The sequence below is a fragment of the Diabrotica virgifera genome, chromosome 9 (assembly GCF_917563875.1).
Source record: "Diabrotica virgifera virgifera chromosome 9, PGI_DIABVI_V3a".
Taxonomy (NCBI): Eukaryota; Metazoa; Arthropoda; class Insecta; order Coleoptera; family Chrysomelidae; genus Diabrotica; species Diabrotica virgifera.
This window is the reverse complement of record NC_065451.1, coordinates 53,026,056-53,050,872: the sequence shown is the minus strand read 5'-3', so window position 1 is coordinate 53,050,872 and position 24,817 is coordinate 53,026,056. Positions and strand designations below refer to the sequence as shown.

The 24,817-nt window shown below is 32.4% G+C and overlaps 1 protein-coding gene across 1 annotated transcript in view; it reads left to right on the top strand.

The window, feature by feature from the left end:
• The window catches only part of LOC114327204 (probable multidrug resistance-associated protein lethal(2)03659), a 205,465-nt gene that overhangs the window by 52,348 nt on the left and 128,300 nt on the right, over nt 1-24,817 (top strand). The window contains exon 3 of the mRNA XM_050660975.1: nt 24,286-24,516. Within this exon, the coding sequence (XP_050516932.1) occupies nt 24,286-24,516 (231 nt within the window). The remainder of the gene's footprint in view (nt 1-24,285; nt 24,517-24,817) is intronic.

Genomic DNA, 24,817 nt, shown 5'->3' with positions numbered 1-24,817 from the left:
ACAGGTAACAAATATTATTTCAATAATGGAACATAATTAATTGTCACTGTCAAAAAACCTCACAAGTCATAAGTCAACATAAAAATAAGAAGAAGAACTTAATGTTTTGACAGTGGCGTAACAAAATGAGAATATAAATAAATATTAAAGAAAAAATAAACAATAGTTTTTCTTTATATCTCCCCCCCTCCCTTGGAGAAAAACTTTCAAAACAAAAATTGAACGTTCACTAAATATTTTCTTTCAATACTGGAGTAAGTTTAGTTATATGGAAGAGGTTTGATTCTGTTTTTCTATGCCCAGTATCAACTTCGTAAATTGAATTGGAAATTTTCTTTAATATTTTGTATGGTCAAATCCTTAATTCGTCTAACTTTTTTCTATTTAGACGGTTACCATTCTCCACATATACTAAATCCCCAACGTTTAAATCAATTTCCTTCCTATGTCGATCAAACTGCTTTTTATTATAATCATGTGATTTTTTTGTATTTTCCAAGGCAATGTCCTATCTATTTCGAGATCTGCATCTGTGACTTTAGATTTTAGTTCATTTGGTAGGATGCTTACCTTTTCTCCTTCTACTAAATATTTTGGTGAAAATTTTGTGATGGTATGTTCAGTTTCATTATATTTTCCTACACATTTTTGAGCAATTGTTGTCTATGCTGTTTTCCTGTCACCTTCATTTATTTTGCATCTGATTTTATTAACCAATGTTTGGTTTAATGTATCATTGATACCATTTGAAAATGGTGCATCAACGGCAGTAAATATTATTTTGATGTTATTGACCTTTAGGAAATCTTTGAATTCTTTTGAGTTGATGCCAGGATATTGATGAGTCATCACAGTTTTAATTTTGTGATCTTCTGTTACCTTTTTAATTAACTTTATGAAGTCATCAGAGTTTTGTGTTTTGATGTCAAACAATAGGCATGCCTTGAGAAATGGTCTACTAGGAGATGAAGATATTTTTTTGTTGAACGAGATCCTCCAAAACCACCAATGGTGTCACTCGAGACAATTTCAAATGGAAATGTCGCTGGTCCTAATTGTGACATTAAACCATAGTCAGGTTTCCTTCTTGATTTATTTTTAATGCAGATATCACAGTTCTCACATATTTTCTTAATGTTAGTAGTCATATTGTCGGCTGTATAAAATGGTGATATTTTTTTAACATCTGGTTTGTTCCTAAATGACAGTAAGTATTGTGTACACTTTTTATCAATGTTTTACTTAAATCTTCAGATAAAATAATTTTGTCTTTTCTGTTTGACTTTTTATAATAAATATCATTCTTGCAATTATTGTATTTATTCTTATTATTTTGTAGATCAATATTTGAGAGTTGGTCAATTTTAATATTCCATCTGTATTTTCTTGAGATTCTAAAACTGGATTTCTGCTTAAACAATCTGCTTCCTGGTTATATTTTCCTGGATTATACGTTACTTTAAAATTATATCGAGATAAGTAAAATGTCAAGTCTCCCAATTCTTCATCTGTTCTAGCTTTTATGTTTAAATTTTCTAAAGGTTTGTGATCTGAATATACTATAAACTCTTTTCCAATGAGCAGATGTTGCCAATATTTTATAGCTTCCTTTATCGCTAGACATTCTAAATGTATTGCCTTCTTTTTCTTTTGACTTTCCATTATTTTTTTTTTGAAAAATATGCCACAGGCTTGCTACATCCGTTTTTATCAATTTGTTCCTACAGATCCTACTCCTTTTATGCTGGCATCTGTATATATATTAATTGGCAAATCAGGGTTGAAAATTCTTAATATTGGTTCCGAACAAAGTAATGACTTTATTTTATCGAAAGATTCTTGACATTCCTTAGACCAAATAAAATCAATATCTTTTCTCAATAAGTTGTGCAGCGGGTCTAAAATGATTGCAATATTTTGGACAAACTTATGGTAATAATTGATTTTTCCCAAAAATTGACGTACATTCTTTCTAGTTTGTGGAACAGGGAAATTTTTCACAGCAATCAAGTTGTCTTTTACAGGTCTTACGGAATTTTTTTCTATGATGTGTCCTAAGTATTTTACTGATTGTTCTGCAAATGTACATTTCGAAAATTTTAGTCTAAAACCTTCATTTAATATTGCATCAAATAACTTGGACAAATGTAATATATGTTCATCAAAGGTTTTTGAAAAAATTAGGATATCATCCATATAATTGACTGTGAAATCTGAAACTTTATATTTTCTTATCATGCTGCTTAAAATCCGTTGAAAAATTGCTGGAGCCGTTTTCAAACCAAATGGGAGGCGAGTCCACTGGAAATGGCCTTCTTGTGTCACAAATGCTGTTTTTTTCTTTATCTTGTACTCTCATTGGAATTGACCAGAATGCTGAATTTATGTCTAAATTAGAAAAGTACTTACAATTGATAGTTTTTACCATTAAGTCCTCGATGAGTGGAAAAGGTTGCGATTGGGGAACAACGATTTTATTTAGTTCCCTAAAATTTGTGCAGAGTCTGGTCTTTCTGTCCTCTCCTTTTTTGTATGCTAGTGTCACTGGAGTCGCAAATGGACTATATGATTCTTCAATTAAATTATTTTTTAAAAGTTCTGCTATCTGACTTTCTATCTCTTTTCTATCCTCAATGGTACATCTATATGGACGCTTGGAGCAGTATTTATCTACAACTAAGTCAATATGAGCTTTATACTCTCTTATAGTACCTACATCATATTTGTCTTTAGCAAATGCTGATTTATATTTATTAATCAATTGTTCAATTTTTGATTGCTGATTTAAATCTAAATGATTAATTGCTATTTCAAAATTATCAATATTTATACTCTCATTAAAATTTATTTCATATTTGAATATATCATTAACCTTTTCATTAGATGCATTTAAATATATGTTACCTGGAAACTCAGGAATGCTTACATTATTATCAATAGTTGACAAATTTTCAATTTCTTTAGAGCTGTTGCATTGTGTGACCCTTAGATCCTCATTTTGATTTAATCTAAAACTTTTAATACAATCTAACCCAATTAAGAAATCATAATTGAAATTTTCATCATCTACAATAAATACATTCATTTTTTGTTCAATGTCATAGATTTTTATCTTAAGTGTTACTATTCCATTTGTTTTTTTCACACCATTAATTGTCCTCAAGTTTACTAGTTGAAGGTCATCTCTATTATGTGCCTTTATCTGTAATAATTTTGCATTAACCAATGATACATTTGATCCTAAGTCATATACTCCATAGATCTCTAAAGTGTCATTTAATAGTAACTTGATTCTAATTAGTGGTGGAATTAACAGTTTTTTGGATTTGTTTCGTTTAATTCTAATTCTAGTTTATGGTTGTTGACAGTTCTTACCTCTTGATTTTTCGGAACTTCACTTTTGCTTCTGAACCAGCAACTTGTATTGATTCCAGATGGTAACGTAAACCTTTTCCTTCTTTTTCACAAATTTTGCAGGCTTGCTTTTTCTTAAAGTATGATATTTCTTTTTTTCTGAAGTCTTCATTTTTTTTAAGTGTTCTAGACCTCTAATTTCATTGAAGAGATCTTCCGTTTCTTTCAAAGTGTCTCTATTAATTCTATCAGCTATATAATTTGGGAGTCCAATAGCTATCAAATCAATCATAATTTTTTTATTCAATGACTTGTTTATTTGTAGTAAGAGTCTTTCCTTTTTAAGAGCATATTCTAATAAAAAACCATTCATGTATTTGAACTCAAATGCATACCTCACTGGAGTCCACCCTTTGTCTGCATAGGTGTCACAAAATTTGCTTTTCCATTCCTCCCAGTCAGAATTTATTGAATATTTTATAAGCATTGACCTGTACCAATCCGCACACATTATGATCCTTCTAAAAATAGTCTTAGAATTTCAATTTTTTCAGTATTCTGATGTATTTGCAATCTTGTGCAGTCATTTTCAAATGTTTCTATCCATTGTAAAACATTCACATTTTTACCTGTAAATTTTTCTATCACAAATTGTTCTGATACTTTTTTTTTATTAAAAGATTCAATACATTGTTTTTCATTTGACTTTGATACTCTCTCTAAGATCTGTTCTAACGTATCTAGTAAGATACCAGGTGTGGATGTTATAGATTCTGTCCCTTGAATACTTTGTTGTTCTAAGAGAAAATCATTGAATTGTATATTCCCATCTTCGTCCATATAAACTTTCAAAATATTTTCATCTGCGGTCCAAACTTTTCTTGCAGTTCCCCGTTTTGTTAGAGCCCGTTTTACTTTCTGAAAAGCACCTGTCGTCTGGATTTTTTCATGATAGGAAATATTTTGCATATCATTAGGTATTGAAAAAATTTCGTTTTCCTTTCAATTTTTTTGAGGTGATGGTAATGATATTTGTTTTTGTATCAGTCTGCAATGATTTAACGGTAAATTCAAATCTCAGTTTTGCCATTTTATAATGAAAAATTATTATATTTCTATTAGCAAAAATGTTGTTTTGTAATAATGTTTTTAACCGTCAAACTTTTGGTGAATAAAAACTTAATTGTGTTTCTCTCTGTAAGAAAAGGAACTTTATTATTTTACGTACATTATTAACGATTTACAAATACATAACCTCTAAGAAAAGAAACAATATTTAAAGCTTATATTCTAGATTCTAATTTATTCTAAACAGGTAACAAATATTATTTCAATAATGGAACATAATTAATTGTCACTGTCAAAACACGTCATAAGTCAACATAAAAATAAGAAGAAGAACTTAATGTTTTGACAGTGGCGTAACAAAATGAGAATATAAATAAATATTAAAGAAAAAATAAACAATAGTTTTTCTTTACAAATATTTTTTAAAAAAATGTTCAAAAACTCAAAAACCGGTCAATAAATATTTGTGTTACTTTTATTGTGTGTTTAATATCATATTTCCAAACGATTATGGGCCTTACTACCAAGAAAATTTTAAAAATTGGATTTCAGGATTTGAAAGTAAGTTTCAAATGATGTCTTCTCCAAAATATTGTTTGGTGGCATGCCCCCTTCTGGTCGCAAGGTCTTCATAATATGTAGTTATAATAAATTTTGTGGAAGTATAGAAATCAAACTTTTTCAGTGTTTTATTGTTAGATAAAATTTACTGTTTTTGATTAAATCAAAGGCAATAATGTTTCAATAATGAACTTTTATTAGGTAAATCAACTGATTTTTTCCTTTTAAATTTTACATTTGTGTGTTTTGACACAGATTAACCCAACACAGATGCGAAAGCTATGCTATGATGCCGGTACAAAAATTGGTAACCTTGAAACTAAGGAGCACAGTTGTTGTGCCGGTGTTTGCACCAATACAATTGATAACTTACAAAATAGTTCATTTGGTCTATAATACTTACTTATACACCTGATTTGATATTTACTATATTTACGCTAAAAATTAAGACAAACCAAACTTAACAAAACATTGGTCATTTAATAAATTTATGTGTTAAACGAAAAAGGAAATAAAAATACAATAGGTAATTTGGGAATTCTAGGTATGTCCTTAACCAAACAAGAGAAAGTTAACTAACTGTTAGAAAAGTGACAATCGTTAAATATTTATATATAAATGGTCATTTATTAAATTTCTGTGTATATCGAAAAATAATAAACAGTTGCTTGAAAGTGAACACGATATAAATATAATAGGGTAATTTCGGAATTCTAGGTAGGTACAAGACAAGAGAAACTAAACTGCTACAAAACAAAACAAAACAAAACAAAGTTTTGTCCTTAACAAAACAGGAGAAAGTATACTAGGTATTAGAAAAGTGGCAGTCGTTTGGTGACAGTAATTTGGGAATTCCAGGTATGGCCTTCCAGAACAGAACCAGATAAAGTGTTGCTAATATAATAATTTTCAAATTTCAGGTTATTTAATGATATAATCAAATTTAATTATATAAACAACGTTTAGTTGGTAAATAAAAAATTTTTTTCAAAAAGTGATAAGTTTTGGGTCCAAAAAAGTATAATGTGAGATCGAATTGCTTGTATTCATGAGAATATCTTTTGACCTTTGGGACTTTTTCTGCAACAGTGCCTGAGTTTTTACAATTTCGGCCAATGATTTATTAAGAAATTTGTCACATAATTTTTTAAACTGCTCTAACTCCTGTTTTGTACCGTTTTGTTTTTTGCATATTTTTCTATACAAAAGTTTTCTTTTTAAAAACCTGATGTTACATTTCAGTTTATATTCACGTGGCAAGTTATACATAAAAGATTCTGGTGTTTGTAATGATACTGAGGGTGATAACTGGGAAACATCTTTTTTAATTCTTGTAGAAATGTGTCCATCTTTTTCCTTAGTGGGGCTGATAGAAACTTGTTTAGAGGATATTACCTGTAAATTTTCCGCCGCAGGCGTTATTCTATTATCTGAAAAATCATATCTTTTTATTATTGAAATTATTGATATTTACCTATTTTTTTACCTGACAATATTTGAACTTTTTTCGGCGGCTCCTCAGACGTATTCGCGCAGATATCTTTAGATTCGGTAAAAATTGACGACAAAGCATTGTCATACAAGAGTTTTCGCCGTGAATATGTGCAAAAAAATTTATTTTCAAAATGCTTTTCGCAAATTCTGTATCTAGTTAAATCCTCCTCTAACAAATCTTGTCTTTTAGTAGCTTCTAACCAAAGCTCACTCCTATAACATAATAAGATGTTTTTTAATAAAAATTTAATGTCTTGTTAATATCTCTTTTTTTAAGATTATTTTGACTATCTTCAATGACAGGGCGTTATTCATTCTTACTAGTAACTAAAATTTACTGTTTTCAAGACAGGATTTTTTCACACTTATCAAAATATTCTTGAAATAATACTATTGGAACTATTTCTAACATACATAGCTTGAGTAACCATTTTATGTAAGTTTCGAGATTAATATAATTAATATGATATAAGTAATATGCCGCTTATTCAGTATTTAGAAAGTAAATCAATTTATTAATAACACTACATACCTTACTTCATCCTTTGGCAATCTAAAAAATGATATTCCTTGACCCGTCTTAGATGAACACCCTTCACAAATACACGTATATCCAACCATTTTTTAAAATATAACAAAACTATTTAAACACACTTGATAAATAGAAAAAATTCCCAATAATCAGCCCGTCAATTTAACACTACAATAAGCGCATGTACTGTCGAGGTTATTCAGGAACTGACAATAAGCTTAAGCCTACATACTAAGCGAGCTACTGAGCGTCTACCCTTTTGGTAACTCAAAGTGGGAGGAGTTTACCAAAACTCAGTACCAGAGTTATCGCCAGGGTTTCGCATCTGTGTTGGGTTAATCTGTGGTTTTGATAGAACCAAGTTAATTTTCTCCAAATTTATAAATCCATCGTCAGACCAGTACTAACATATGGATGCGAAACGTGGACCATGACCAAATCAAACGAAGAAAATCTCCGACGTTTTGAACGACAAATACTTAGAAAAATTTTCGGACCTCACCACGATGTTAATACAAACCAGTATAGGATCAGAACCAACATCGAATTAAAAGCACTTTACAATGACACCGATGTTGTCCAAGAAATTAAATCACAGCGACTAAGGTGGACAGGCCACGTGCACAAACTTCATAACGAAATACTTGTAAAACTGGTATGGGAGGAAATTCCTACAGGCAAAAGACCACTTGGACGTCCCATAATGCGATGGAGAGATAACATCCAAGCAGATCTCCGGAAAATGAACATTCCATTTGACCCTAGGTTGATGGAAGACCGAAGAAATTGGAAGAAAGTTGTACAGTCAGCCAGGACCCACCCAGGGTTGTAGCGCTACGTGATGATGATGAAGTTAATTTTCTCGCTTATTAAAAGATAAGGCTCCATTTTTTTAAGAAAAGTCGAAGAGAATTTTTTGTAATTGTTTAAGTCTAGCATGTATCTACAATCTTGCGTCATTTACTTTTGTTATAGTAATTTTTATTCGACATAAATATATCATCATCATCATGATCGAGCAGTATGAGACCGCTATTGGAAATAGGCTTTCCTCAGCTCTTTCCATCTGTTTCTGTCTTGTGCGCCTTGCGTCCAGTTACCCCAGAAACAGATGAACCACTCTGCAACACTACTCTGTGGCGCCACAAAGTAGCTTCTGATGATTAGCCTTAAATCCTTATGTAAATTAAACGTGAAATTTCAGACTAGCGACAGTGGCCAGTCACTGTCATTACGATTCTCGCTGCTAGTGGCGTCCATTTCAAAATCATTGGCGCTACAAAATCGCCTGTCTAGGCCACTTTGTGGCTCCACTCAGTAGCGCTGCATAGTCGCATGCCTATTTCTGCGGTTGTTGTGACGTCCACTCGACAATACGTTTTGTGCATCGGTTGTCTGATAATTTGGCGACGTGTCCTGTCCTATTCCTCTTTAGCGACGCGATTATTTCGACAGCGTCTGTTGTTTTTGTTCTACGACGTAGTTCTTTGTTTGGGGTTAGATCTCTCAGGAAGACACCCAACCTTTGGCGCTCCATAGCCTTCTGAGTAGAAGAAGATGCAGGAAGACGATCCAGGACAATTGCTCACAGACGACGAAGAGATATACCGCAAATGGAGAAAGTATTTTGAGCAACTCTTAAATACATAAAACCCCACAACGACAGGGCAACAAAGACAGTACCAGTTAGCCGAACCTAAAATACCAGGGCCCACTCTAGCTGAAGTAAAGTCCGCAATTTCGTCCCTAAAAAACTATAAAGCCCCAGGCCCAGACGGCATACAGGCGGAACTACTAAAAAAAGGGAGAGAAAAAGTACATCTTGAGATATATCATCTTATAAGAGAAGTCTGGGAAAGCAAAGAAATACCGAAAAACTGGCATGAAAGCCATATAATACCTATTCACAAGAAGGGAGACAAACAAATATGTCGGAACTATAGAGGAATATCGTTAATTAATACAACATACAAGATAATATCCATAATACTGTTTAGAAGACTAACTCCATACGCAGAGGAAATAAGAGGCGACTACCAAAGCGGATTCAGACCGGGAAGGTCGACTATAAGACCAGATCTTCGTCCTACGCCAGGTGTTGGAAAAAAACTGGGAATTCAACCGCGATGTACACCAAATCTTCGTGGACTTCAAACAAGCTTACGATTCTGTTAGCAGAGAAGCATTATAGGAGACTATGGTAGAAATGGGAGCACCTGGAAAGCTGGTACGATTGCAAAGTTAAGCACGGAGAACACTTCCGCACGAATCAGAATTGGTATCACCACGTCGGAGGAATTCCTCATTGACACCGGACTTAGACAAGGAGATCCTCTCGCCCCCCTTCTGTTTAACTTCGCACTGGAACATGCAGTAAGGAAAGCTCAGCCACAACTGACAAACGGATTTGACGCCCAAGGATCAAAAATACTATTAGTCTTTGCGGAGGACGTTTTTTCTTTGAGATGCAAAATAAGTTTTCACCCTATTCGAGAACGGAACCAAGGAAGTTGGTCTCAAGGTCAACGAGGATAAGACCAAGTACATGGTGGTTACGAAGAACCCAAGACCAGGGGTTAGACAAAACGTAACAATTAATGAATACAATTTTGAAGTCGTCAAAGAAATTAAGTACTTGGGAGCGATCATAACATCTGAAAATAACTATGAAAAGGACGTGGCAGCCAGGATCATTGCAGGACACAGGGCATATTACTGATTAAGGACCCTACTTAAATCAAAAATACTCTCAAGGCCAGCAAAAATAAGAGTATATAAGACAATAATTCGTCCCACAATAACGTATGGAAGCGAAACATGGACTCTGAATCAGCGGGAAACAACAATATTACTGGTACTTGAAAGAAAGATACTGCGGACTATCTATATGCCTTGCAGAGAAGAGACAACAGGAGAATGGAGAAGAAGACACAATGATGAACTCCAGACAATATACGGAGATAAAAACATAGTACACTACATTAAAGAAAACAGAATACGATGGGCGGGTTACGTACCGTAAGTATCAAGTGACGAAAGACTTCTAAACGCCACATTCTGGGAAAGGCCCGATGGAAAAAGGTCAGTTGGTCGCCTAAGAAAGAGATGGAAGGACGCAGTAGCCAGTGATCTACGCAAAATGGGAGTACAGCAATGCGAAATAGCTGCTCAGGACCGATAACAATGGAGGGAAATAGTAAACGCGACCAAGACTCACATAGAGTTGTAGAGCCAAATGATGATGATTATGATAGCCTTCTGAGTTAGCGAATCTCGTTCACTACCTTTTTTGTGAGTGTTATTATTTTCGCTCCATAAGTAAGTACAGATAACACACACTGGTCAAAGACTTTTCTTTTGACGCGAGTTATATCCATTGACCCCATATAGGCCAATACCCTGAATCCCATGTGTCAGCACCTGAACTATGGTCGACCTTATTTCCAAACTCCAACTTGTGTATTATTGCTTATTTTTCAAATGTGTAATGTATGTCATTTCATTGAATATAATTCAGTCTGATATATTTCTTTGTAGAGTAAAGTCGCATTTTTATATTGTAACTATTAGATCGCAATAAAGTAAATTCTCGCACTTGTATTTTTACAAATTGTTTTTAAAAATCGTTCCGAAAAGGCAGAAACTATCAGTGGCGCAGTCTTAGTGGATTTTTCGTCGAATTCCATTGAGGATATTCGTGGGTTTTGACCTTTAAACCAAAAAAAAAGAACCGGGTTTCCGTTTTTCATAAACTTTTAAACTGTCAGTGATTTTGGGCTCCATCCGGATATCCAGAATTCCAGGAACAAGCAGAAGTGCATACATGTGGTAAGCTAAAAATTTTTTGTTCATTTTTATCAGACTCCTCTTATCTATTGAATCCTTTTGCGAAAATAATAGTCAAGTGTAGTATTAGTTATTATTTTATTTTTTGATAGATTAGTATATAGGAAAGAAAAGCAGTAAATAAAGATAAGATGACTTCACCAAGTAATTCAAATACTACTATTATTGTACCTAAATTAGATATTGCCAATTTGGCGATTATTCCTCGTTTTGATGGAAATATAAATAAACTCTACATATTCATAAATGCAACTGAATCAATCTTAAGGCATTATTTCGATACAAATAACCCTAGTAGTTTTCAAAATTGTTTGCTATTGAACGGAATTTTAAATAAACTAGAAGGAAGAGCTGAAGAAATTATTGCTATTAGCGGCTATACTGATTGGGATGGTATAAAAAATACATTAATATTAAATTTTGCCGACCAAAGAGATGAAAATTGCCTTAATCAAGATCTTGTTAATTTAAAACAAAAACCAAACGAATCACCTTATCAGTTTCATGAGAAGGTGCTCGATTTATTAAATTCCATATGTAATTATATTGATTTACACCATCTTGGTCAGGAGCGCACATATAAAAGAGAATTTTTTAATAAACAAACACTAAAAACATTCTTAGCGGGTTTAAGAAAACCTTTAGGGCCCATAATTAGGGCAATGCGGCCGAAATCCATTGAACAAGCTGTTCAATTCATTAAAGAAGAAGATAACATTAAATACTACCAAAAGAGTCAAAATTTCAATAACAATAATAATAATAGTAACAGATCTAGAAACGCAAACTATAACTTTTATCCAAATTCTCAAGCAGATCCTCGCAATTATAGACATTTTCAACCTTCGCAATCAAATCAGTAGCAAAGGAACAATATCCAAAACTATCAATCTAATTTCCAAAATAACACTCCCCAAAACTTTCAGCCTAATTTCCAAAATAATTCTAATAGGCCAGCTCAAAATGTTTGGCGACCAAACCCAAATTTTGTTCCTAACCGACCCACTCCAATGAGTACATCTACTAGAAATAGTACTCCCCAATTCAAAAATAATTTCCAAACCTTTAACAAGCCAGCTCAAAATAATACTTGGCGACCAAATCCCAATTTTGCCCCAAATACATCTACTCCTATGAGTACGAATACTAGAAATAGTACACCAGGATTCAGAAATAACTTCCACAACCCCAGAAATCCAAATCAAAACTTCACATTCGAAGAACTGTATAATACCGAGTACGAATCCATCGATATTGATCAAAATACCCAAAATACCCCTGTCAAGAAGCTTATGATGATGCTAACGAAGAGCATAATCAAAATTTTCAAGACAGCCTCTTTCAAAATCAACAGACTTAATAGAATTAAATTTTTCCACAAATAAAAGAGAACTGCCTTATATCCAAATTCACGATCCTCCCTTAAAATTACTGGTAGATACCGGTTCCTCTAAATCTTTCTTAAATCCAGAAAAAGCTAACTTCTTTTATAAAAATTTTATCTATTACGAACCCTTTGTTGTCTCTGCAGTATTTCAAAGTACAAAAAAGGACTTTTGTGCAGAAATCCCCATCTTTTCAGAATTCAATCAGGAAGGTAAGATTAAATTCCACCTTTTTGATTTTCATAGAAGTTTTGATGGTCTTTTAGGACTAGACAATATAAAATATCTAAACGCTAAGTTGGATTTCGTAAATTCCCAATTAACTACTCCATATTCCAGTATCCCGATAAGTTACTATAAATCTGATCTAAAGATAATCTTCAAACAAAAATTGGACCCCTTATCTTGTAGTGTAGCCAAAATTCCAGTTTCCCAAAAATCAGGATATATATTTATCCCTGATCAAACAATCCAAAAATGTGTAATCCCTGCATGTCTTTCGAATGCAATAGACGGTTTTGCCCTAGTAGAAATCTTTAACCGAACCCAAGATGAAATTTTTTGTCAAATTGGAGATGCTCCAATCGATACTGTCCCTTTTGACGAAAATTGTCATGAATTATTCCATGCAGACATAGTGCTTGCCGATGAAACATAAAATATTAATATCGAAGATTTAATCCGTACCTCTCATATGAACTCTGAAGAAAAACAAAATATTCTAAGAATTTGCAATAAATACTCTAACCTTTTTCGTAGCGAAGATAAACCCCTTACATTTACCAATAGAGTTAAACATGTTATTAAAACTAAGGATGAACTACCTATTTATAGTAAATCGTATAGATATCCTTTTGTTCATAAACCAGAAGTAAATAGTCAAATAAACAAAATGTTGAAACAAGGAATCATTAGACCCAGCAAATTCAGCGTACAGTAGTCCCATTTGGGTTGTCCCAAAAAAAGCAGATGCGTCAGGAAAAAAGAAATGGAGAATTGTTGTAGACTATAGGAAGCTGAACGAAAAAACAATTCCAGATAAATATCCGTTACCAAACATCACCGATACACTTGATAAATTAGGCAGATGCAACTATTTTAGTACACTTGATCTAGCTAGTGGCTTTCACCAGATTGAGATGCACCCAGACGATATTCCCAAGACAGCATTCAATGTTGAGAATGGTCATTATGAATATGTTCGTATGCCATTTGGGCTCAAGAATGCTCCTGCAACTTTTCAGAGAGTTATAGACGATATTCTGCGAGGTCTTCAAGATGACATCTGTCTTGTCTACTTAGACGATATAATTATTTTTTCTACCTCACTTCAAGAGCATATTGTAAATTTAGACAAAGTTTTTAAACGTTTGCAAGAAAATAATTTTAAAATACAGCTAGATAAGTGTGAATTTCTCAGAAAGGAAGTAGCCTATCTTGGTCACATTGTAACTACAGAAGGTGTGAAACCAAACCCAGATAAAATTAGTGCAATTGTCAAATACCCAATTTCAAAAACTGCACGCAAAATAAAAGGATTTTTAGGATTGCTAGGATATTACAGGAGATTTATAAAAGATTTTTCCAGATTAACTAAACCATTAACGAAATGCTTAAAAAAGGATGCTAAAATAGAACACACTCCAGAATTTGTAAAATGTTTTGAAGATTGTAAAAATCTATTAATTAATGAACCTATACCTCAATATCCAGATTTTGATAAAGATTTTATTTTAACTACAGATGCAAGTAATGTAGCAGTAGGAGCTGTATTATCTCAATTAGTAAATGGTCAAGATAAACCAGTAGCATATGCCTCGAGAACATTAAATGAGTCCGAGCAAAACTACAGTGTTATAGAAAAAGAACTTCTCGCGATAGTATGGGCAACTAAGTATTTTAGACCTTATCTTTTTGGAAGACAGTTTAAAATAATGACAGATCATAAACCCTTACAGTGGCTTATGTCTCTTAAAGAACCGAATTCACGATTAGTGAGATGGCGTTTAAAATTAGAGGAATTTGATTACATAATTGAATACAAGAAAGGAAGTTGCAATGCAAATGCAGACTCCCTATCTCGAATAGAGATTCATTGTAATGAATTTTTAAAATATATGGAAGAAATTAATAAAACTCCGAAAAACGACGATGATGATAGCAATTCGATGGCTGTAAATGTCGACGACAACATTAACGAAGAAAACACAGAACAAGGAAATAACCAAGACAACGATATTGAAGAAGATGATGACGATGATGATGATGATGACGGAGAAACTGTACATACTAGTTTAGAAGATCCAATACTAGGAATGCTCATTTTTGATAAGCATCTTAATGTTTTTGATCACCAAATTGTAATTGATTTCGTTTTACACTCAGCCGTCAAACCAAAAATTGAAAAAATATTTCCTAGCAGAAAAAGATTTTGTATATCCAAATTTCAAAAAATAATATTGTAGAAGAAACTATAAATATATTTAAAAATTTCATTGACCCAAAATACAAATACGCTGTGTATTTCAAGGAAGACACTTTTATAGGTACCAGAAATATTAAAAACTTTAAAAAACACTTTTAAAAATTCTGCCTACAAGTTAATAAAATGTAACAGCATCTTAAAAGATATAGTAAACAAAGACGAACAACATGAAAAAATAAGGTCATCTCACGAAGGAAAAACTAATCACCGAGGTATTCTAGAAACAGAAACTAGGATCAAACGCACCTATTATTGGCCAGGAATAAAACAAGATGTAACAGATTTTATAAATAATTGTAATATTTGCCAAGTAAATAAATATGATCGTAATCCGCCAAATCAAAAACTAATGATTACTCCCACAGCTTCAAAACCATTCAAAATAATATTTGCAGACACTTTTTCAAGCCAAGGCCAAAAGTTTCTTACTATAATAGACACATTTTCTAAATACGGTCAAGCATACCCTCTTTCAGCATTGACAAGTACTGAAATCGTAAAAGCTTTTCTAACCTTCATGACACACCAGGGAATTCCTGATCTTGTAACTATGGACCGAGGCACAGAATTAAAAATCTCTGTTGTACAAGAATTTTTTCGACATACATAAAGTAAAAACTCATTATGTAACTACAAACAGTACCCAATCTAAAGGAGCTATAGAGAGATTTCATTCTACTCTAATAGAACATCTACGAATAATTAGAAGCAAAGCTGATGGAAAAATTGATATCCTAAATCAAATGCCTTATGCTATTTTAGGCTATAATAACTCAATACACTCTGTAACTCAACAAAAGCCGATAAATATTATAAATGGCCACATTAACACTAAAGAAATTTTTGATATAAATATAAACCAAAAACTAATTAATAACTACATAGAAAAACATAGAGATGGGACCAAAGAAATCTATAAAGAACTTAATAAAAAATTGATCGAACAAAAAGACAAAAGTATCGAATATAATAATAGAGATCGATATGAACCACTCACATACGAAGAAGGAAGTGGTGTTTACAGAAAAAATACTACACTGGTACGAAATAAACTTAATCCCAAATTTATGAAAGATAAAGTTGTTGAAGATGCAAAAATTAAAGTTGCTACTCCAAAAAGACTTTTACACAAACAAAATTTAAAACGACCAAAAACTAACCGGAAAAAACTCTTACAGGTTCCTAATGACAACGATGATGATCCTGGGCCTTCAACAAGTCGAGAATAAAGAAATCACCTTTACGAATCTCAAAGATAATCCCGGAATATTTCCTTATAAATTAGGCACTGCAAAAATTAAATCTAGTACTCATTCATTTATCCATTATGTTAATTTAGAACCAATTCTAAACGAAATTAATACTCTAAGACTTTCCTACCAAAATGTAACAGCTGCAATTAAAGACGGCCTTAGTAGTCCTTATTATTCCGAATTAGAAAATTTTGATCGCGTCCTTTTCTTCCAGCTACAACTAGCTGAACAAAAACTCCAATCACTCTTACCTGATCACAGAGCAAAAAGAGGTGTCTTATAGACGGACTAGGCTCAATAATTAAAAGTATCACAGGAAACTTAGATACAGAAGACGCAAAACATTATGATAGCGCACTAGAAGAACTAAAAAGTAACCAAAATAAAATTGTAACTAAACTTAATAAACAAATTTCATTATCGACTGAGATTGTAGAGAATTTTAATAATACTATTTCTCTCATAAAAAGTAACCAAGAAGTAATTTCCTCTGCTTTAGAATCTATTCGTTCAAACCTTAATAAGTTTATTTTTAATTTTGAAGATTTTCTTATAACTAGAAATATTTTAGATCAATTAAGTATAAGTATAAATATTATAGTACAGTTACTAACAGATATAGAAAACTCACATCAGACATACATAATTATTATTACATCTTAGAGACAGAAGCGTACTACTCTAACTTGACGATTGTTTTCATTGTCCATGTTCCAATAGCTTATCCCGACGAATTTTCCTACTATCATTTATACTCGATTCCTACTGTAAATCATACTACCATAGTGCCCCCTAACACTTATCTGATAATGAATGAAAATTTTTACCAATACACATCTGTACCATGCTCAAACCTGAAGTCCAAATTCTTCTGTCCCGAAAATCCTCTAAGAAGCAAAAGTGAAGAAGACTGTCTATTTCAACTCCTTCAACTAAAATCCAATCCTACGAGATGCCAAAGAATAGAAGTTCACATTTCAAGAAATATGATCCAGCAAATAGATGAGTCCCACTATATCGCTGTTTTGGTAACCAAAACCAAAATTCAAATGAACTGTACTAACACAGACCTTCAATTAATTTCTGGAAATTCTCTCATCACAGTTCCTTTCCAATGCCAGTTTAGCACAGAAGATCAAACATTTAGCAATATTCGTCTCATTTCCGAAAGTCAGCCACTATTACTTCCGAACATAGTTATTCCTCACACCCATCAAGGAGAGATTCCCGAAGTCCATATTCAAGATGTTCAACTGGACATTTAATTAAGAAGAAACAAGAAGAAATTAAAACATTAATACTTAAAAACTCAAAAATCACTCATCCTAATTTTTGGAACCTAACAGTAATATTTTTGATTATAATAATTCTTGCATATTTTGTTATTCAATTTATAAAAAGAAGAACGAAATCACAAAGAAAAGACGATAGTCCCATGGAGAATGTTCACATCCAAGAAGATGATCCTGAAGAAAATCTACCAGAGGCCCAACCTAGGTCATTTTTCAATTCCATGAAAAATTCCAGAAACTAAGGGTGGAGGAGTTATATCCATTGACCCCATATAGGCCAATACCCTGAATCCGATGTGTCAGCACCTGAACTATGGTCGACCTTATTTCCAAACTCCAACTTGTGTATTATTGCTTATTTTTCAAATGTGTAATGTATTTCATTTCATTGAATATAATTCAGTCTGATATATTTCTTTGTAGAGTAAAGTCGCATTTTTTATATTGTAACTATTAGATCGCAATAAAGTAAATTCTCGCACTTGTATTTTTAAAAATTGTTTTTAAAAATCGTTCCGAAAAGGCAGAAACTATCAGTCGTGTATTAGTAAGTCCGATTTAAATACGTAGTTTAACCAAACGCTGCCCAGGCTAATCCTATGCGATGTAAGATGTTTGGTTATCTCTGCTCAACCGAATTCTGTTTTTCAACTACTTATAAGATGCAGTCTGCTCAATATCCCTTCCACCAACAACAATATTACGATTTAGGACCATGTTAGTTATTATTTGTGTCTTGTTCATGTTAATCTTCAGACCAACATCTCAGGAAGCGTGATACAATTTTCAACATTTTCAACATGTTTTCATTATTATTACATCATCCATACGATCAGCTATAAGAACGTTGTCATCTGAGAATCTGAAATGACTGAGCTTATCTCAGTTTCTTATAAATATAAAAATATACATAAAATAATCAAATATGTATAAATTATTGAGAAAATGAGACAAAAACAGTCCATAATTAATAAGAATATACATAGGCACTTACAACAAAATAAATTAGTACGTGGCTATGGTTCAAAAGTTGTGAGGTCTCAATTACAATTTTTATATTAATGGTGTCAGCTGCATTCTGCATATTTACGAAGTTTAATTATATAGGGTGAGGGAGATAAAGGGCCAATTAGAAATATCTTAAGAACTAAAAATAAGAGAATAATGAAAATTTGAATGCAGGGGTTTTGAGGTATGAACTATTTAATCAAATTATTTTGGTCTCTTTGCTACTTCCGGTTATACCGGAAGTTGATTGTAACTTCGTTTTTTTAAATGGGACCCAATATATTTTTACATTTTTGGATTCTGCTCGAATCTTTACCCGTGGGCCATCATTTAAAGCATACGAAATAAGTCGATGATAAGTGGTAAATTGAAATTTACTAAACGCAACAGCAAGTGACAGTAAGTGACTTGCTGTTGCGTTTAGTAAATTTCAATTTCCGACTTATCATCGACGTATTTCGTATGCTTTAAATGATGACGCACGGGTAAAGATTCCCGGACTCAACTGTATGGTCAAGTGATTTTTAATATAGTCTATATGCCAATTTGGACACAGTTTAAAAGTTGCTTGCTCAAAAATTGAAAACATAATATACCGGGTGGTGAATTGGAAAACGGGCCATAGGAAACTCAATGAAAAATTCTAACTTGTTGAATTCCTGCTTCCTTAATTATTTTAAATCAAAAGTCATGAGAAACTATTTGTAGATGATTAAAATCTGTATTCAAAACAAAAGTTAAAATTGTTCGACGATTTCAACAGAGTCCAAAATTTTGAAAAATAGAATACATTTGCCATACTTAAGTAAGTGCGTAAAAGTAAGGCCACACGTTACTATTTCTGACAGTACGCAAACTATTGACTGAATAAAACATCTTTATTATTACTACTTTCTCCTCAACTGAGGATATCTTTTCGACTTTATTGTTTTTTAAACAATAAGAACGATAAAATAAAAATATTAACAGTTCAAAATATTGTTAATATAATAATTTCATTGTAACCGAAGGCAACCTTATACACATTCTTGCCTATACGAGGGAGTTAGGGCTTCTTAGAATCTGATATGTCAGCATCCAACTTTAAAATAAAAAGCCATATAAATCCATTTAAATCCATTTTTCTCCTAAAAAATTTAAATATTCTTATGTTAACGTTAAAACCATAATTTTAACATTGAAACAAAACCGTTTACAAATTAAATTCGTTTAAAAATATCAAAACTGTGATGCTGGAGAAAAAATTGGTTTTTCTTGTCTCCTGTAAAATTTTGTTTTTGGAGATAGGGCTTTTTAACTTATGAGGGCCGAATGGAAGTAAATGCAACTATAAATGGTAAACCTAATTTTTCACGTAATTCTTGTTGCAGTTAATGTTTGGCTTAAGGAATTACAAATTATTTTCCAATTAAAGCATTTAGGTATAGGGAATGCTTCAGAAATAAAAAAGTACTATAAAATATCATTTCATTACAATAGTAAAATAGAGGGTGTTCCATTTAAAACTCAGAAAATACTCATTCTGAATTTTGACCAACCCTGTATACTAAAATTAAAAATTTGGCTATATTAATAATTTTTAATAATAATAGACTATATTAAAAATCACTTGAACATACAGTTGAGTCCGGGAATCTTTACCCGTGCGTCATCATTTAAAGCATACGAAATACGTCGATGATAAGTCGGAAATTGAAATTTACTAAACGCAACAGCAAGTCACTTACTGTTGCGTTTAGTAAATTTCAATTTACCACTTATCATCGACTTATTTCGTATGCTTTAAATGATGGCCCACGGGTAAAGATTCGAGCAGAATCCAAAAATGTAAAAATATATTGGGTCCCATTTAAAAAAACGAAGTTACAATCAACTTCCGGTATAACCGGAAGTAGCAAAGAGACCAAAATAATTTCATTAAATAGTTCATACCTAGTGTGACCAACTCCAATTCAGTCGAATCCGGGACAATGCTGAAAAAAATACCTAAAATCCGGGACTTTTGAATTAAAATCGGGCCATTTGTTATTTTTTTAAATATAGGACCCTAATATCATCATTTTATTGGTTATTTAACATTTTTATGTTGACAATGATATTTTTGATGGGCTTAATCAAATGATACGCCCAAACACCTTCCCGAGCTGCTGTCTCTAAATCAATGCTCGATGAAGCTGTTGGCTTGAAAAATTGAGTCAATTTTTTTGCTGCTGGACGCGGAGCAGATACTTCTTCGGTGTTTTTCACTTTTGATGTGACTTAGTATATCCGCTCTACCACTGTGGGCGATCGAAAATTCCGATCCACAAGTATCACACTTCATGTCATTGTTAGAGTTACATTTTTTTTCAAAAATGGAAATTCTTCTTCCAATATTTTATTAAAAGTGCAATATCGTTTTCTGTTTTTACTTTCTTGTGTTGGTTCCATATTCATATTAACAATAGTGGATATGTGAATATATTGAATGTGAATATGAATATATTGGAATGAAAAAGTCAGGTAAAAACAATAATTCCGAGATGGTCACTAAGCGATTTTCGGATTCAAACTGATTACTGTACTGACAATAAAATAAATGTTTAGATAAAAAAATCATATTGCAACGCAGCAGATTTGAATTTGGCTCAAAGCATGCAACGGTTTGAAAATTAATCATATTTCGCGAACGAACTCAAGAGGTTTATCTAGAGTGGTTGACAAAACCGAAAAAAAAAGATGCATCAGCAATCATTACATTACATCGTTCGATGCGGCATGCGTGCCTAGGCATGATTCATTGTGACATGAATTATTATTGTTTTTGAATGGTCTTTTCGGAAGACGATAATTATTAAAACACACAAATAAAAAAAATTACACAGTTTTCGTTTTCTTTCATAGAACTATTAAAATTTATACCACTATTTTTTTTCGTCTCAACAATTTAATTTGATGTAAATTCTTAGAATAAAAACGAAAATATAGATTTTTACCAAAAAGTTGAAAATTCGGATGGCCCGGAAGCCTTGTCCGGGACGCCGGGACACAACTTCGTAATTCGGGCCATGTCCCGGATTTTTCGGGCTAGTTGGTCACACTATTCATACCTCAAAACCCCTGCATTCCAATTTTCATTATTCTCTTATTTTTAGTTCTTAAGATATTTCTAATAGGCCCTTTATCTCCATCACCCTATATAATTAAACTTCGTAAATATGCAGAATGCAGATGACACCATTAATATAAAAATTTTAATTGAGACCTCACAACTTTTGAACGATAGCCACGTACTAATTTATTTTGTTGTAAGTGCCTATGCTTATTCTTATTAATTATGGACTGTTTTTTGTCTCATTTTCTGAATAATTTATATTTGATTATTTTATGTATATTCTTATATTTATAAGAGACTGAGATAAGCTCAATCATTTGAGATTCGCAGATGACAACGTTCTTATAGCTGATCGTATGGATGATGCAATAATAATGAAAACATGTTGAAAATGTTGAAAATTTTTTCACGCTTCCTGAGATGTTGGTCTGAAGATTAACATGAACAAGACACAAATAATAACTAACATGGTCCTAAATCGTAATATTGTTGTTGGTGGAAGGGATATTGAGCAGACTGCATCTTATAGGTAGTTAAAAAACAGAATTCGGTAAATTCGAAAGTAAATGGCGCTAATCATTACTCCAATAAACAACAATGTAATTTGCAATTTACTTTCGTTCTTCTTATTTTGCACAGTAAAATATTCGTTGTTGAAGTAATCCAAAACAGGCGTATGTTTGTGGAATAGGGTATAGTCCTGTCGCCAGGGGGGGTACAACGGCCTCCTTAATTCAGATGGACTTACCCAAGTTTTTTTTATATATTTTGACCCGTAGAATACGAATTTTTTGGGTAACAGTTGATCCGGATGTCGATAAGATTGTTATAGACAAAGAACTTGAGGAATTACATAACAGCGATTTCTCGCAAAACAAAACATCTTTTTGTATTTTTTGGGTCATTTTAAGCAAAAAATAGTACTACAAGTTTTTTGGTCGAATCCATAGTTTTCGAGATAACCGCGGTTGAACTTTCAAAAAATCGAAAAATTGCAATTTTTGAACCCGAATATCTTGATTAAAAAATAAAGTAGCAATTCTGCTTACCGCATTTGAAAGTTTAAGTCAAATTATATCGGTTTTGATTATTTGAATTGCTAAAAATTAATTTTTTTATTGTTAAACAAATCTATAAACACATAGTGTTTCCCGTACCTAATACATGCGTTGTAACGCATGCTACGTAGAAATTGCCTCGCTTGCACTTGTAGCTACTCTACCTACTCGTTCGATTTTAAATGAGAAATCATTGAAAACATCACTCACATACTAGGTGTTTATAACTTTGTTTAACAATAAAATAATAAATTTTTAGCAATGAAAATAATCAAAACCGATATAATTTGACTTAAATTTTCAAATGCGGTAAGCAGAATTGCTACTTTATTTTTTAATCAAAAGTTATTCGGGTTCAAAAATTACAATTTTTCGATTTTTTGAAAGTTCAACCGCGGTTATCTCGAAAACTATGCATTCTACGAAAAAACTTGTAGGAATATTTTTTGCTTAAAATGACCCAAAAAATACAAAAAGATATTTCGTTTTGCGAGAAATCGCTGTTATGTAATTCCTCAAGTTCTTTGTCTATAACAATCTTATCGACATCCGGATCAACTGTTACCCAAAAAATTCGTATTCTGCGGGTCAAAATATATAAAAAAAAACTTGGGTAAGTCCATCTGAATTAAGGAGGCCGTTGTACCCCCCCTGGCGACAGGACTAGTATACCTATGTCGTTCAAGTTTTCCAAATTTAAACTTATTATTCCCACAATAATTAACAATTAGATACAAATATAACGCTTGTACATAACTATATAATCAGAGGGGTAATATAATAAAATAAAATGAGAGAATCTTTAACTCGTGCATTAACTCACCACATGTATACAGGGTGGTTCATCTTATTCGCCTCGGTCTCTGTACGGAAAACCACCTGATATTTAAATAAAAATGTCTTTACAGAAATATACAAGGCCTTTAATACTACAATCTAAAAATAATGTGAATTATACAGGGTGCTGCAAAAAAGAGTGGTATATCATAGTTATATTTTTTTTATGAAATGCCCTATATCTGATGACATTACTGGATTGACCTTAAAAAATAAGCTATACTTTCATAAGGGTTCCCTATACCTAAATACATAGAGTTTTGATTTATTTCGATTTTTATGAAAATGTAAGGTTTTAGAAAAAAATTAATATCTACGAATCTAAGAATCAGTAACAAATTATTTCTTGGATCTTAATAATAGACTATTTAGCATACTTAAACAGATGCTTACTGCAACAAAATTTCTTATAGGGTGGTCAAAATATTAGACTGTTCTATTAACAAATTCAAGCTGTAATGACTTAATTATTTTAAATGGAACACCCTGTATCTTACTAGTCCATCGCGTAGAAAATTTATTAAGCTTTCAATTCTTATTAGGATATTCTATACATATCTCCCTTTATTTTTCAAATATTTAAAGATTTCCTATTTTGTAAGCTTTAAAAATTAGAATTAAGTACCTATGTCGTGGTTATATACAACTAGGGATGGCGAAGAACCTTTGTCTAGTAAAATTGACGGGTTAAGAATTATTTAAATATATATCAAAACATCTTTAAAATAATATACTAGTACAATCGGCAAATCTATGCAATTAATAGAATATTTACATCACAAATCAAACAGGTAATAAAATCCTTGCTTAAGTAGACAAACAATTGTTTCTAAGAGGCCGGAATGTTCGGCGGTCGACCGGGCTTTAGGAGCGTCACACTACATTTTATTTATTGGGAATGGTCAAACTATAGCAATTAAACAGATCAAAAACCAAAAACAAAATTCTACTAAGTGTAAAACAAGAACTCTAATATTTTCTGTAAGTATTTACTCTAAAATTATTTATTTTATTACAGTTGGTTACTTCCATACTTCGTTAAAGGCTACAAACGAGAACTAACCGAAGATGATATGTACAGACACCGAAGTGAACATGATTCCAGTAAGCTTGGAGATAGGCTAGAGGAAAGGTGGATCAAACACATAGCTAAGAACAAGAATCCCGCATATTATAAGGTGTTAATAGGAACATTTATTTGGGAAATATTTGTTCTCAATGTTCTTGTTGTATTAATAGAGGCGATAAGGTAAGTAAAGTTGTTCTGATCTAACCCGTACGTTTTCGCCCTTCTTGCACTAAGTACCCTTCAGGTAGGCCAAATGGACCACAGCTGCGGAAGTTGAGCATCAAGGTCACGTACCGACAGACGTGGGCTTGATGGGCACACCATTCGGGCGCTCAGCCGTCGAGAACAAAATTTATTTTGCTAACTCGGCGGCTGAGTGACCGAGGACACACGGTCCGGACAGCGAGACACCGATTCAGATCGATGCCTTGATGTTCGGAACACACTCTTTTAGGACACAAATCCAAAGTCAAGTAATGAA